This window comes from Tarenaya hassleriana, unplaced genomic scaffold (assembly GCF_000463585.1).
Source record: "Tarenaya hassleriana unplaced genomic scaffold, ASM46358v1 Cleome1, whole genome shotgun sequence".
Classification (NCBI taxonomy): Eukaryota; Viridiplantae; Streptophyta; class Magnoliopsida; order Brassicales; family Cleomaceae; genus Tarenaya; species Tarenaya hassleriana.
In genome coordinates this window covers 2,215,909-2,232,325 of record NW_010960187.1, presented here as the reverse complement: position 1 = coordinate 2,232,325, position 16,417 = coordinate 2,215,909, and the positions used below count along the sequence as shown (strand labels likewise).

At 34.7% G+C, this 16,417-nt stretch overlaps 2 protein-coding genes across 3 annotated transcripts; both read left to right on the top strand.

Annotated features, from left to right (window-relative positions):
* The first annotated feature begins 5,901 nt into the window (after window positions 1-5,901).
* LOC104805884 (vacuolar cation/proton exchanger 3-like) lies at window positions 5,902-8,129 on the top strand. Its single transcript, XM_010530594.2, has 6 exons — window positions 5,902-6,283; window positions 6,436-6,503; window positions 6,837-6,865; window positions 6,991-7,187; window positions 7,574-7,795; window positions 7,970-8,129. The coding sequence occupies exons 1-6, from the start codon at window positions 6,011-6,013 to the stop codon at window positions 8,105-8,107; spliced, it is 927 nt and encodes a 308-aa protein (XP_010528896.1). The 5' UTR covers window positions 5,902-6,010; the 3' UTR covers window positions 8,108-8,129.
* Window positions 8,130-8,433: 304 nt separating this feature from the next.
* LOC104805869 (vacuolar cation/proton exchanger 3) lies at window positions 8,434-15,810 on the top strand. Of its 2 annotated transcripts, none has more exons than XM_019203347.1 (11): window positions 8,434-8,815; window positions 8,968-9,035; window positions 13,119-13,147; window positions 13,273-13,469; window positions 13,856-14,077; window positions 14,252-14,383; window positions 14,525-14,641; window positions 14,749-14,802; window positions 14,968-15,084; window positions 15,186-15,279; window positions 15,399-15,810. In XM_019203347.1, exons 1-11 carry the CDS (start codon window positions 8,543-8,545, stop codon window positions 15,470-15,472), a joined length of 1,377 nt encoding a protein of 458 aa, XP_019058892.1. In that variant the 5' UTR covers window positions 8,434-8,542; the 3' UTR covers window positions 15,473-15,810. The 2 variants fall into 2 exon arrangements, with proteins under 2 accessions (XP_019058892.1, XP_010528872.1); XM_010530570.2 differs by lacking the exons at window positions 8,434-8,815; window positions 8,968-9,035 and adding exons at window positions 12,184-12,565; window positions 12,718-12,785.
* Window positions 15,811-16,417: the final 607 nt, after the last annotated feature.

The following is a 16,417-nucleotide window of genomic DNA, read 5'->3' as shown; positions in this document are numbered from 1 at the left end:
ATATATATATATATATATATATATGTGTGTGTGTGTGTATAGTCATGTCTTGCAATTTCTCTCGTCACATGCTCGCATGTGGGAGATGTTACGTTCTTGGCCATTCATGGATAATTAAGATTTACCAGTTCATTTTTTAATTCTCCTTTCATAATTTTTTTTTTGTTTGATAACAGAGGATCCCTACCTGCTACCCTTCGGACGCGCTGACTAGGTAAACCTCCGACCCGGGAACAGCCTTTATATATGGATCATATATACCTAGAAATTAACTCCCTCCCCACCAGTCAGGAATCGAACACTCAAGTTTGACCACTCGCCCACGATCTGTTGGGTCTCCTTTCATAATTTTAGTATTATTGCATGACATTCCATTTGCTTATCCAACTTGTGGTACAATATATGGTGGTATTTAATTTCAACATACCATTGTAACTCTACAATTTCATACACATCATCATTTAGGATCACAATTTTCTTATGGGTGCGTATTTACATAGTAAAAAAATCGAATACGGACCGAATATAAAATAATTCAAAGTCCCAAAAAAATTCTTTGGAATCCCTCAATAAAATCCAAACTTGGATAAAAATTAGAACGGAACAAATCCAACATAAAAAACGAATGAAAACAATCTTTTTTTTTTAAAAAAAAAAATTGAATTCGAAAATCACTAAATCCAAATTTGAAATGTGCAGATCTATTGCAATCTTATATTGTACATCGGAGCAACACACAAGCACAAGAATAACATTGTACAGAGTAATAAATCGCATTCGGAGCCGGCCTATATATATATATATATATATATATATATATATGTGTGTGTGTGTGTGTGTGTGTATACATGGATGAGGATGAGTATGCAGTTGCTTTCTTGAATGTTCGTTGCTTATAAATACAGACAATTGTAATTGTATAATTTTTCTTGAAGTCGACAAGTGAAATAATTCATATCCGAAACAATTATTGCTATATATTAGGCCCCGCATCCGTCTGTATTGATTATATAATTTAATGGTATAATTATAATTAGGCGCATTGCTCCGATGTATTTTTATTCGATTTCTATCATATAAGATTTTCATATATATCCATGTCGAATGCCCGGCGATCAAATCAAAAGCATCCTATGCAAGATTGTATGTCCCATGAATTACATCACAAAAACTATATAACTAAAATTAGAATAATAGATTTAAAAAAAAAAATCCAATGCCGTTTATTGATTAAGAATCAAATTTCTATGCAGGAAAAAATTGTCTGAAAATTAATTTCTTTTTTTAAATTTCAGACAGATTAAAATATAAAATATTAAATTCGGTAAAAAAAACCGGATAACCAAAAGATATATTTTTTTAAATATCTTCCCAAATGGTAGAAATAAAATAAAATCAGCCACATAATAATATTAAAGAATGTCTTAACCAAAGAGTCGACAGAAGAATTTGTATACGGCTCAACAAAATTCTCTTTTATTATTGATTAACAAAGAATAACTATTAATTTATACAACTTTTTTAATTAAATAAAGATTAAACCAAATCAAACCGGTTTAAACCGGTCAAACTATTCTCTACAAGTTATATACTCCATCAAGATAGAAGTTCGTCATTTCAACTCGATAACCGCAAATCAAATCCATACAAATTATGATAAATGGAAACCAATCCCACACAAACCATAACAAAGGTAAACTAAATTCAAATAAAGTCTTCACGGTCTATTTAAACGATTAACAAAAATTATACAACATCGAAAACATGATTACAGAAAGATATAAAAAAAAAACAAGTTAATTTATCGATTTACCATTGATTTTTTTTATTTATAAAAAATTTAACATGGTTCCCCTCCAAAGGAGGACGGTTCTATTGTTCCATCTCTATTCTGTTAGATGAATACTAGGAAAACAGCGGGGAAGAACAATTAAACAGTGAAATCGAAATGAAAACGAAAGAACCCGGATATAATCTTCTAGGCGCGTAGAACACTTTCCTAAAACGTTATTCCCTCCCCACCGAGCAAAGGAGAAACCCGAGAATACGTTTAGAGATACAAAGAAGATCCGCAACGAATGATTTGCTCCTCAAACGTTGTCCAAAACAGAAAAACCCGAGAAAGAGGATGAACAGTAAAGAATGAAGAAGAAGTAGCAAGTTTCTTCTTCAAGAAGGCTCACAAATCTCTCAAGATCAATTAGATTTCGTATATGAACATTCTCTGACGTTCTTGGCTTTAAAAGCACAAGAGACATGATCAAAAGTTGTATCCATTTAGTAGTTTCCATGCGAAAGGCCGCATTTGTTCATATTACAGACATTTAACACGGTCCGTGTCGAATCTGACACGGCCGTGTTGCACCTAACACGGTCCGTGTTGCACCTTAACACGGTCCGTGTCAAATGTCTGAGAAAAACAGCATTTTCTCAGAGAATTAACACGGCCCGTGTTGAACCTTAACACGGTCCGTGTCAAATGTCTGAGAAAAACAGCATTTTCTCAGAGAATTAACACGGCCCGTGTTGAACCTAACACGGCCGTGTTTGTTACAAACACGGCCGTGTTACATGCCCGTGCAGAATTTCTGCACTTAAATTTCACTACTAAACACAAGTATATACTTTACAAAATACATGTATATACTTTACCAATTCATACTATATCATTTACGAATATATAACTCCTCCACCATATCCGTAATACATATAAACATGAATCACATGAGAGATTTATTAAATCCATCAATTTACTCTAAAATAAACAACATATTCTATAGTTTACGGTACAAATATACGATGATCGTGGAAATACAATTTGTCGAATCCAAGTTATACAATCGTCCTTTTTATTCTAAACGATAATTTATTCATAAAATTATAAAAACTAATTTTGACAAATCAAAACCCTAAGACCGTACCTCGCGGCAAACTAAACAACAAAAATCCGTACCTTGAGCCGACATCGCTCGCGTCGGTCCAAACAAATCAATGTCGATAAAATTAGATACGGAAGTATATAAAGAGTTCATAGTCGATTTGATAATAATTATAAAAGCGATTTAGATTGCATAATCAAACAAGGCATGTGATCCAATGAACAGAATATCGAATAAAATCCGATATTTACAAAATCTCCCACGCGAATATTCACATTCACAAAATCTGAATAACCGAATCCATCGGAATATACGACCATACTCATATTGTAATTAATGCAGATTTTGGGATAGATTTCATTTTCTTAATACAACTTTTTTCGATTTTATATTCATCCGGATTTTATATTAGGTTAGATTAAATTTGGATCCGTTTGGAATTTTGCTAATAAAAATGCTTATTTAAAAAAAATACATTTTTCCAGTTATTTTTATACGGTTTATATTCAATTTTCGTTATAAAAATATCATACTCATTGGATTTTATATTGATTTTGATTACGAATTTAGATCGGTTTAATTTACAAGTAACCGAACAGAATGCCATCCTTATCATATTTAATATATATATATATATATACACAGTATATTTCATTTCGTAAAATATGCCGATTTTTGGCATTATATAAACGTTTGAGTGGTCCAATAAGTAATTGAATTTGTATTTGAAGGTATAACAGGTAATTGGGACACAAATACGACAAAAAAGCTGAGAGCTGCAACTGGTCTCTTCCAAACGCTAAAAGTCGAAACGGTGGCGTCTCGGCACTTTTGATGTCCTATGAGTTCCCTAAGGAACACTCTCTCATGTGTCATGCGTAGTGAATTTATTTGATTTAATTCGGTCTGATGTAAATACCCGGTTCGATTTATCATTTTTTTAATCAGATTGATTCACTATAAACTCGATCCAATTATATCCACCCCGAATCGAAATACAATTTTTCTATAATTAAATTGCATATTTTCTCAACTAATCGCTAGGACAAAATATGTCAACTAGTTTCAACCACTTGACCACCACAAAGTAGAGCTGGACGTTTCGGTTTGGTTCTTCGGAATCGGACCGAACCAAACCGAAAAAACGGTATTTTTTCCGATCTGAAACCGTTCTTAATTCTCGAACGGTACCATTTTTAGATAACCGAATTTTTCCGGAATCGAACCGAACCAAACCGAACCGAACTTTAAAAATCCCGAAAAACCGAATATTTTTAAAGCAAATCTATCCTTTTTTTTAATAAAACTCAGAGCCGAACCAAACCGATACCGAAACCGAATCGAATACAATATAAAAACCGATTGGTACTTATTTTTGTAAAATCGAAAGAACCAAACCGATCCATTCCCGTCACAAACCCGAACCGTTTCCCGAAACGTCTACCCCTACCACAAAGTGGGATCCTATTTATCGTTTTTGATTAGTGCTTTGCGATATATTTTGTAAGTTCCATTTTTTTAAGGTGAAAATTCACTCCATCATGCAAAAAGTATATCAGGATACATATGGTTGGTGTTAGGATGATCATTTCGGTTATCAACCAAATAATCGAATCAAACCGAATAAGACATAACTGTAATCGAATCGAACTCGATATAAAAACCGAACGGTTATAATTTTTCTAAACCAGAAAAAATCAAAACCGAATTAATTAAAAAAAATAACTGAAAAAACTGATAATTTTTTAAAAAAATCGAGTTTCTTACGAAAAAAATATTCATGTTAATTATATTTTTTTAAGGGAATAGAATCCCATCAAAATTATTAGACTTGCATAGAATTTGAACACCTTTACTTTTTTGTTTTAAAACTAAATTTCTCAACTTGAAATACTGATATGGAAAACCCGAATCTATCAAAAGTTACTCCCTCTATTACAAAATAAATGTCTTAGTTTTTGTTACAGTTTTAAAAAATATAAAAAAATAATATATACCCTTATTAAATTATATTTTCATTAATAATCTATTGAAGTTAGATATCTTTGAATAAGGATAAATTTGAAAAATTTACCAAAAAAATCACCTAAAAAATCTGAAACAACATCTATTATTTAGTAACAAATTTTTTGTGTTTAGAAACGGAGATAGTTATCATTTTAAAAGTTGATCAACATTAATTTTTATCACCGTCAAATCAGTCTGACGTGGCATATCAGAAAGCCAATTTTTTCCGACGGGTTTGCCACGTCATCATGTTTTTACCACTCAATCGTTTTTGCCACGTCAACGTATGATGTGGCATATGACATGCTCAATGGAATCAGTTTCTTCGACCTGACACGGTGTGATCAATATGACGGTGGTAAAAATCAACGTATAATCGATTTATGGATATCAACGTTCGATAATCATGTTATTTTTTCGAAATGAGAAATTCATCTATTAAAAAAATAAAGGAGTTAATATACAAATTTAACATTTTTAATTGGATTCTCCTATTTATAATATATTATATAAATCTTATTTTTCTAAGATGGAAAATTCCGACTCCATCACATGAAAGCGTATTATTACAATAGATGGTGACGGTTTAGGCTTAGCTTAATTTAGTATAGAAAATTATATAATACATATGTTTTTTTATGAAAATAAATAAATAAATAAATATGTTATTTTATGAACCATTGCAAAGCAAAAGAGAAATTTCTTTGGATTCTATCTTTGAATGTATTAGACTTGGATACAAAGAGAATAAGACCGCTAACATAGAATAAAAGTTCCCAATAAAGGGAAGATATGGAATTTATTTGTTTAACCCGTTGCATATTTACCATATATGCCATGGAAATATCTAAAACCTACCATTGATACAACATTACAAAATAGTTAAAAAATTGGTTATATTTAAATGGCAAAAAACGAAACTTCGTGGAAGTTGCATGTGGACCCACAGATTCAATCATGGACCTCACAAGCAGCTTATTTATAAGCGCTTGAAACCGTTCTCTTATCCCTCACACAAACCCTAATTAAAAAAAACAAGAACACAAGGCATCATTCATACGAATTCTCCTGTATAAGTGTGTGGAGTTCACGGCATTTGGATCGAGAATCTGAGAGATATCGATATGGGGAGCGTTGCTGCAGAGCCGAGGACGTTGGAGAATGGAGGGCACATGAAGGGTTCGAGCAGAGAGCTGAGACATGGAAGAACAGCTCACAACATGTCGTCTTCTTCCCTGAGGAAGAAGTCTGATCTGAAAATGATCCAGAAGGTTCCTTGCAAATGTCTCAAAGATTTCCTCGCGAATCTCCAGGAAGTCATCCTCGGAACCAAACTCTCCGTTCTTTTTCCCGCCATCCCCCTCGCCATTGTCGCCAACTCCTACGGCTTCGCTCGCGTATGCTCTCTCTCTCTCTCTCTATCCGCTCATTCTTCACTTTCTCTCACTAAACCATATATATATATGTACGTGTGAGTGTGTGTGTGTAAATTGCATGGATAATATTTATTTAATTATACGTTTAATAATTTCGTTTTACGTGAAAACAGCCATGGATATTTGCATTGAGCTTGCTGGGGTTGACACCTCTCGCGGAGCGTGTCAGCTTTCTGACAGAGTAAGTAAAAATCCCAATGCAATTATATTATATGATCATTAATTTATTAAATTATATGCTTTGTTATAAATTATTCGCACTTTCTTCCATTACATCATCGGTCGTACCAACTCTTTTATTTTTTAATATACAGATTTATTCTTGAGATTCCTCTATTTGGTTCAATACCAGAAATAAATAATAGTACAAAACTATGCGGTCTTATTAATAAAAATATTTTGATTTCAACCGTCTGAAGATCATGTTTGAACGATGTAATACATATTTAAATAACTAGTTTTTTTATACCAAATTTCAATAATTTTAATTATTTACTGGTGCATTTTTTTGCAGGCAAATAGCCTTCTATACCGGTCCAACGGGTAAATAATCAATTTATTATCTTACATCATATTATTATACAATGTTATATCCAGGCGTTACGGATATAACGTCGCTATCAATACTATGCGAAGCAAATAAACGATCAATTTTTATTATAACGCAGTGGGAGGACTGTTGAACGCCACGTGTGGTAACGCCACGGAGCTGATAATAGCGGTACTGGCGTTAGCCAGCCACAAGATCGACGTGGTCAAGTACTCATTGCTGGGTTCCATTCTCTCCAACCTCTTATTGGTTCTCGGCACTTCCCTCTTCTGCGGTGGCATTGCCAATCTCCGTAGGGAGCAGCGGTTCGACCGGGTATGCCCCCTCCTCAATTCTCCGGTTCACCTTAATAACCGGGTCTATCTGTACTAAACCGGTTGGCTAATTAATTGACAGTATTGTCAGCACCAAATACATCAGTTTTACACGATACAACTGCAATGAGTAACTCGGCCTTAAGCCGATATTTTATTGATGGACCACTTCGGTTTCGTAGATCGGTTATGGTAGAGTTGAACCGGAATTCACACACAAGGCTAATTTTTTTTAAATTGATATGGATCTTGGAAACCCGGGACACCTGAATACCAAACCGAGAGATCAATTGATCGGTTTGGTTAGTGCTGAACCAGATATCTAGTAATTCTGAAAACTGAACCGGTTAAGCTTCATTGATATTGATTCTCTTTCTTTTGTACCAGAAACAAGCCGATGTGAATGCCTTCTTGCTGCTGATGGGGCTGCTTTGCCACTTGCTACCAATGTTGTTCAACCATGTGGCCACCGGAGAATCATCGGCAGCTCTGATTTCCGAGGCGACGTTAACTCTATCGCGGGCAAGCAGTATCGTTATGTTGATCGGTTACATAGTTTACCTCGTCTTCCAGCTTTGGACACACCGTCAGTTATTCGAGGCCCAAGAGGTACTTATTTCCCGTCCGTAAAACATCTATATTAGGGTTTATGAATACTTTGATGAGTAAAATCGTCTTCGAAATGCTGTAAAGATGATTTAACTTGCGATGCAAGTAATGTTGATTTTACTTGTGATGCAAGTAAAGTTTGATCTAATCGATCTCGTGGGGTGTATGATTCAGGACGACGAGTATAACGATGATGTTAGTGATGAAGAAACTCCAGTGATCGGATTCTGGAGTGGATTTATTTGGCTGGCCGGGATGACCATCGTCATCGCCTTGCTATCCGAGTATGTGGTGGGAACCATCGAGGTATAGCTAGAACTGTTTGAAACCTTAGAACACTAAAATGTTATCATATATATACACATACATATATATACACACATATATATATACACGAATACTCGAAAGGGAAGATATGGAATTTATTTGTTTAACCCGTTGCATATTTACCATATATGCCATGGAAATATCTAAAACCTACCATTGATACAACATTACAAAATAGTTAAAAAATTGGTTATATTTAAATGGCAAAAAACGAAACTTCGTGGAAGTTGCATGTGGACCCACAGATTCAATCATGGACCTCACAAGCAGCTTATTTATAAGCGCTTGAAACCGTTCTCTTATCCCTCACACAAACCCTAATTAAAAAAAACAAGAACACAAGGCATCATTCATACGAATTCTCCTGTATAAGTGTGTGGAGTTCACGGCATTTGGATCGAGAATCTGAGAGATATCGATATGGGGAGCGTTGCTGCAGAGCCGAGGACGTTGGAGAATGGAGGGCACATGAAGGGTTCGAGCAGAGAGCTGAGACATGGAAGAACAGCTCACAACATGTCGTCTTCTTCCCTGAGGAAGAAGTCTGATCTGAAAATGATCCAGAAGGTTCCTTGCAAATGTCTCAAAGATTTCCTCGCGAATCTCCAGGAAGTCATCCTCGGAACCAAACTCTCCGTTCTTTTTCCCGCCATCCCCCTCGCCATTGTCGCCAACTCCTACGGCTTCGCTCGCGTATGCTCTCTCTCTCTCTCTCTATCCGCTCATTCTTCACTTTCTCTCACTAAACCATATATATATATGTACGTGTGAGTGTGTGTGTGTAAATTGCATGGATAATATTTATTTAATTATACGTTTAATAATTTCGTTTTACGTGAAAACAGCCATGGATATTTGCATTGAGCTTGCTGGGGTTGACACCTCTCGCGGAGCGTGTCAGCTTTCTGACAGAGTAAGTAAAAATCCCAATATTCTATAGTTTACGGTACAAATATACGATGATCGTGGAAATACAATTTGTCGAATCCAAGTTATACAATCGTCCTTTTTATTCTAAACGATAATTTATTCATAAAATTATAAAAACTAATTTTGACAAATCAAAACCCTAAGACCGTACCTCGCGGCAAACTAAACAACAAAAATCCGTACCTTGAGCCGACATCGCTCGCGTCGGTCCAAACAAATCAATGTCGATAAAATTAGATACGGAAGTATATAAAGAGTTCATAGTCGATTTGATAATAATTATAAAAGCGATTTAGATTGCATAATCAAACAAGGCATGTGATCCAATGAACAGAATATCGAATAAAATCCGATATTTACAAAATCTCCCACGCGAATATTCACATTCACAAAATCTGAATAACCGAATCCATCGGAATATACGACCATACTCATATTGTAATTAATGCAGATTTTGGGATAGATTTCATTTTCTTAATACAACTTTTTTCGATTTTATATTCATCCGGATTTTATATTAGGTTAGATTAAATTTGGATCCGTTTGGAATTTTGCTAATAAAAATGCTTATTTAAAAAAAATACATTTTTCCAGTTATTTTTATACGGTTTATATTCAATTTTCGTTATAAAAATATCATACTCATTGGATTTTATATTGATTTTGATTACGAATTTAGATCGGTTTAATTTACAAGTAACCGAACAGAATGCCATCCTTATCATATTTAATATATATATATATATATACACAGTATATTTCATTTCGTAAAATATGCCGATTTTTGGCATTATATAAACGTTTGAGTGGTCCAATAAGTAATTGAATTTGTATTTGAAGGTATAACAGGTAATTGGGACACAAATACGACAAAAAAGCTGAGAGCTGCAACTGGTCTCTTCCAAACGCTAAAAGTCGAAACGGTGGCGTCTCGGCACTTTTGATGTCCTATGAGTTCCCTAAGGAACACTCTCTCATGTGTCATGCGTAGTGAATTTATTTGATTTAATTCGGTCTGATGTAAATACCCGGTTCGATTTATCATTTTTTTAATCAGATTGATTCACTATAAACTCGATCCAATTATATCCACCCCGAATCGAAATACAATTTTTCTATAATTAAATTGCATATTTTCTCAACTAATCGCTAGGACAAAATATGTCAACTAGTTTCAACCACTTGACCACCACAAAGTAGAGCTGGACGTTTCGGTTTGGTTCTTCGGAATCGGACCGAACCAAACCGAAAAAACGGTATTTTTTCCGATCTGAAACCGTTCTTAATTCTCGAACGGTACCATTTTTAGATAACCGAATTTTTCCGGAATCGAACCGAACCAAACCGAACCGAACTTTAAAAATCCCGAAAAACCGAATATTTTTAAAGCAAATCTATCCTTTTTTTTAATAAAACTCAGAGCCGAACCAAACCGATACCGAAACCGAATCGAATACAATATAAAAACCGATTGGTACTTATTTTTGTAAAATCGAAAGAACCAAACCGATCCATTCCCGTCACAAACCCGAACCGTTTCCCGAAACGTCTACCCCTACCACAAAGTGGGATCCTATTTATCGTTTTTGATTAGTGCTTTGCGATATATTTTGTAAGTTCCATTTTTTTAAGGTGAAAATTCACTCCATCATGCAAAAAGTATATCAGGATACATATGGTTGGTGTTAGGATGATCATTTCGGTTATCAACCAAATAATCGAATCAAACCGAATAAGACATAACTGTAATCGAATCGAACTCGATATAAAAACCGAACGGTTATAATTTTTCTAAACCAGAAAAAATCAAAACCGAATTAATTAAAAAAAATAACTGAAAAAACTGATAATTTTTTAAAAAAATCGAGTTTCTTACGAAAAAAATATTCATGTTAATTATATTTTTTTAAGGGAATAGAATCCCATCAAAATTATTAGACTTGCATAGAATTTGAACACCTTTACTTTTTTGTTTTAAAACTAAATTTCTCAACTTGAAATACTGATATGGAAAACCCGAATCTATCAAAAGTTACTCCCTCTATTACAAAATAAATGTCTTAGTTTTTGTTACAGTTTTAAAAAATATAAAAAAATAATATATACCCTTATTAAATTATATTTTCATTAATAATCTATTGAAGTTAGATATCTTTGAATAAGGATAAATTTGAAAAATTTACCAAAAAAATCACCTAAAAAATCTGAAACAACATCTATTATTTAGTAACAAATTTTTTGTGTTTAGAAACGGAGATAGTTATCATTTTAAAAGTTGATCAACATTAATTTTTATCACCGTCAAATCAGTCTGACGTGGCATATCAGAAAGCCAATTTTTTCCGACGGGTTTGCCACGTCATCATGTTTTTACCACTCAATCGTTTTTGCCACGTCAACGTATGATGTGGCATATGACATGCTCAATGGAATCAGTTTCTTCGACCTGACACGGTGTGATCAATATGACGGTGGTAAAAATCAACGTATAATCGATTTATGGATATCAACGTTCGATAATCATGTTATTTTTTCGAAATGAGAAATTCATCTATTAAAAAAATAAAGGAGTTAATATACAAATTTAACATTTTTAATTGGATTCTCCTATTTATAATATATTATATAAATCTTATTTTTCTAAGATGGAAAATTCCGACTCCATCACATGAAAGCGTATTATTACAATAGATGGTGACGGTTTAGGCTTAGCTTAATTTAGTATAGAAAATTATATAATACATATGTTTTTTTATGAAAATAAATAAATAAATAAATATGTTATTTTATGAACCATTGCAAAGCAAAAGAGAAATTTCTTTGGATTCTATCTTTGAATGTATTAGACTTGGATACAAAGAGAATAAGACCGCTAACATAGAATAAAAGTTCCCAATAAAGGGAAGATATGGAATTTATTTGTTTAACCCGTTGCATATTTACCATATATGCCATGGAAATATCTAAAACCTACCATTGATACAACATTACAAAATAGTTAAAAAATTGGTTATATTTAAATGGCAAAAAACGAAACTTCGTGGAAGTTGCATGTGGACCCACAGATTCAATCATGGACCTCACAAGCAGCTTATTTATAAGCGCTTGAAACCGTTCTCTTATCCCTCACACAAACCCTAATTAAAAAAAACAAGAACACAAGGCATCATTCATACGAATTCTCCTGTATAAGTGTGTGGAGTTCACGGCATTTGGATCGAGAATCTGAGAGATATCGATATGGGGAGCGTTGCTGCAGAGCCGAGGACGTTGGAGAATGGAGGGCACATGAAGGGTTCGAGCAGAGAGCTGAGACATGGAAGAACAGCTCACAACATGTCGTCTTCTTCCCTGAGGAAGAAGTCTGATCTGAAAATGATCCAGAAGGTTCCTTGCAAATGTCTCAAAGATTTCCTCGCGAATCTCCAGGAAGTCATCCTCGGAACCAAACTCTCCGTTCTTTTTCCCGCCATCCCCCTCGCCATTGTCGCCAACTCCTACGGCTTCGCTCGCGTATGCTCTCTCTCTCTCTCTCTATCCGCTCATTCTTCACTTTCTCTCACTAAACCATATATATATATGTACGTGTGAGTGTGTGTGTGTAAATTGCATGGATAATATTTATTTAATTATACGTTTAATAATTTCGTTTTACGTGAAAACAGCCATGGATATTTGCATTGAGCTTGCTGGGGTTGACACCTCTCGCGGAGCGTGTCAGCTTTCTGACAGAGTAAGTAAAAATCCCAATGCAATTATATTATATGATCATTAATTTATTAAATTATATGCTTTGTTATAAATTATTCGCACTTTCTTCCATTACATCATCGGTCGTACCAACTCTTTTATTTTTTAATATACAGATTTATTCTTGAGATTCCTCTATTTGGTTCAATACCAGAAATAAATAATAGTACAAAACTATGCGGTCTTATTAATAAAAATATTTTGATTTCAACCGTCTGAAGATCATGTTTGAACGATGTAATACATATTTAAATAACTAGTTTTTTTATACCAAATTTCAATAATTTTAATTATTTACTGGTGCATTTTTTTGCAGGCAAATAGCCTTCTATACCGGTCCAACGGGTAAATAATCAATTTATTATCTTACATCATATTATTATACAATGTTATATCCAGGCGTTACGGATATAACGTCGCTATCAATACTATGCGAAGCAAATAAACGATCAATTTTTATTATAACGCAGTGGGAGGACTGTTGAACGCCACGTGTGGTAACGCCACGGAGCTGATAATAGCGGTACTGGCGTTAGCCAGCCACAAGATCGACGTGGTCAAGTACTCATTGCTGGGTTCCATTCTCTCCAACCTCTTATTGGTTCTCGGCACTTCCCTCTTCTGCGGTGGCATTGCCAATCTCCGTAGGGAGCAGCGGTTCGACCGGGTATGCCCCCTCCTCAATTCTCCGGTTCACCTTAATAACCGGGTCTATCTGTACTAAACCGGTTGGCTAATTAATTGACAGTATTGTCAGCACCAAATACATCAGTTTTACACGATACAACTGCAATGAGTAACTCGGCCTTAAGCCGATATTTTATTGATGGACCACTTCGGTTTCGTAGATCGGTTATGGTAGAGTTGAACCGGAATTCACACACAAGGCTAATTTTTTTTAAATTGATATGGATCTTGGAAACCCGGGACACCTGAATACCAAACCGAGAGATCAATTGATCGGTTTGGTTAGTGCTGAACCAGATATCTAGTAATTCTGAAAACTGAACCGGTTAAGCTTCATTGATATTGATTCTCTTTCTTTTGTACCAGAAACAAGCCGATGTGAATGCCTTCTTGCTGCTGATGGGGCTGCTTTGCCACTTGCTACCAATGTTGTTCAACCATGTGGCCACCGGAGAATCATCGGCAGCTCTGATTTCCGAGGCGACGTTAACTCTATCGCGGGCAAGCAGTATCGTTATGTTGATCGGTTACATAGTTTACCTCGTCTTCCAGCTTTGGACACACCGTCAGTTATTCGAGGCCCAAGAGGTACTTATTTCCCGTCCGTAAAACATCTATATTAGGGTTTATGAATACTTTGATGAGTAAAATCGTCTTCGAAATGCTGTAAAGATGATTTAACTTGCGATGCAAGTAATGTTGATTTTACTTGTGATGCAAGTAAAGTTTGATCTAATCGATCTCGTGGGGTGTATGATTCAGGACGACGAGTATAACGATGATGTTAGTGATGAAGAAACTCCAGTGATCGGATTCTGGAGTGGATTTATTTGGCTGGCCGGGATGACCATCGTCATCGCCTTGCTATCCGAGTATGTGGTGGGAACCATCGAGGTATAGCTAGAACTGTTTGAAACCTTAGAACACTAAAATGTTATCATATATATACACATACATATATATACACACATATATATATACACGAATACTCGATCTAATAAAGAGTTTTTTCATTGGTTTTTATCTTTATATTAGGATGCTTCGGACACTTGGGGATTATCGGTGAGTTTCATCAGCATCATTTTGCTGCCCATTGTTGGAAACGCGGCCGAGCACGCGGGAGCGATCATTTTCGCGTTCAAGAACAAGCTCGTAAATATTCCGAATCCTTGCCACTTTTTTCTTGTCCTATATAAAGGTTAATTATTCTTGGATTAAATAGATCCGACATTACTGAAAACTCTCGGATAATATTGCAGGACATATCTCTTGGTGTCGCGTTAGGTTCTGCAACTCAGATCTCCTTGTTCGTGGTAAGCTATCGGTTTCCCAATGATGAAACCCTAAATTTCAAACCCTTATAATTCTTAGATATGAAATAATCTATTGATTAAAGGGTATTTTTTTATAAAAAAAATATCAGAAAATGATGCAGAAAACATTATAAATGGATTCTTTATTTTTAATGTTGCTTTTAGGTTCCCTTGTGCGTCATTGTTGCATGGATAATGGGAATCGATATGGATCTCAACTTTAACATCCTCGAGACTGGTTCTCTGGCCCTCGCTATTATCATCACCGCCTTCACCTTACAGGTTACATTCTTAACGTCACGTTAATTATAATAATTTCATCAACTATATATAGTTACATATTATAATCAATTTGTTATTTTTTCTTTTGTGGTACGTTATAGGACGGAACTTCTCATTACATGAAGGGACTGGTTCTCTTGCTGTGCTACGTAATCATCGGTGCCTGCTTCTTCGTCAACAGAATTCCTCCGATGAGTAAGTGTGATATTTTGAAAACCCTTTTTTTTTGTGAAATGAAAAACCCTTTTTCTTATGTTATAAAATAGTTTTGAATCTCTTATATATATATAATGGGTATATTTTTTCCCTATCAGAACAACCAGCTGAGGTTACGGACTTGAGATTTGGACCGTTGAACGCCGGCGGCGGAGGAATCTTCTCAGCCTAAAGAGATCGCCGTGTGTCCGATCGAGAAATCGACGACGAAAGGGAATGGAGTATTGATTCGTTGACCTGTCAGAGGGAATCCCTGGATCTTGGGGCGTCATGAGTTTCAGTTCGATATTTAATACTAAAGATCAGGTGCTTGATGAAGACAGGTTTCTAGACATGCTCTGTCTTGAGGGCATTTTGCTTCTCTTGTTTTGTTTCCTCTTCAAATCTTTACTTCTCTCCATGTTCTCTCTCTCTCTCTCTAAATGTTGTTTGGCCTCCTTGTCCGGTAATAATTGCATTTTTCAATGTAATCATAATAATAAATAATAGCAATATATATTGTTATTGTTTTTCGTTGGTGTATCTTTTGCCATGAATGCAATTGTTGAGAAATACAAAGCCTATCAATAACCGAATTGAGTTTAAATATACAATGTATTTTTATTTTATTATAAGTTTTAATTCATATTTTAATAATAAGAATATATAAATTCAATTTAAATAGGAAACACGTTAATACATAAATTATATAGAATCTGAAATTATATTATATAGATCTGAAACTCTTTGTATTTCTTAATATGATATTATTTATATGGAGTAGTTATTTGGTTTTATCGTTTTATAATATTTATACGGTATTTTAAAATATTTGGGATTTTTGTACGAGTTTAAAACAAATACACGATAAACCATACCAAAACACATACGTATTTTGACATTACAAACGCCCACTTTTCACGACCACGTTATGTCGTCTAAATCTTAATAATATATATATATGTTATACTGTAGAAATTATACGGCAAATATTACGACAAAATGCCTAAAGAAAAAGTTCCGTTATAATCTTGAAATAATGGGCCGAACTCTAGGCCCATGAGTAGGCCCATAAGCCCACTGTACTGCTCAGGAGCCGTAGATGACAAACCAATCCCCCCCCCCCTGCTGCTCGCGC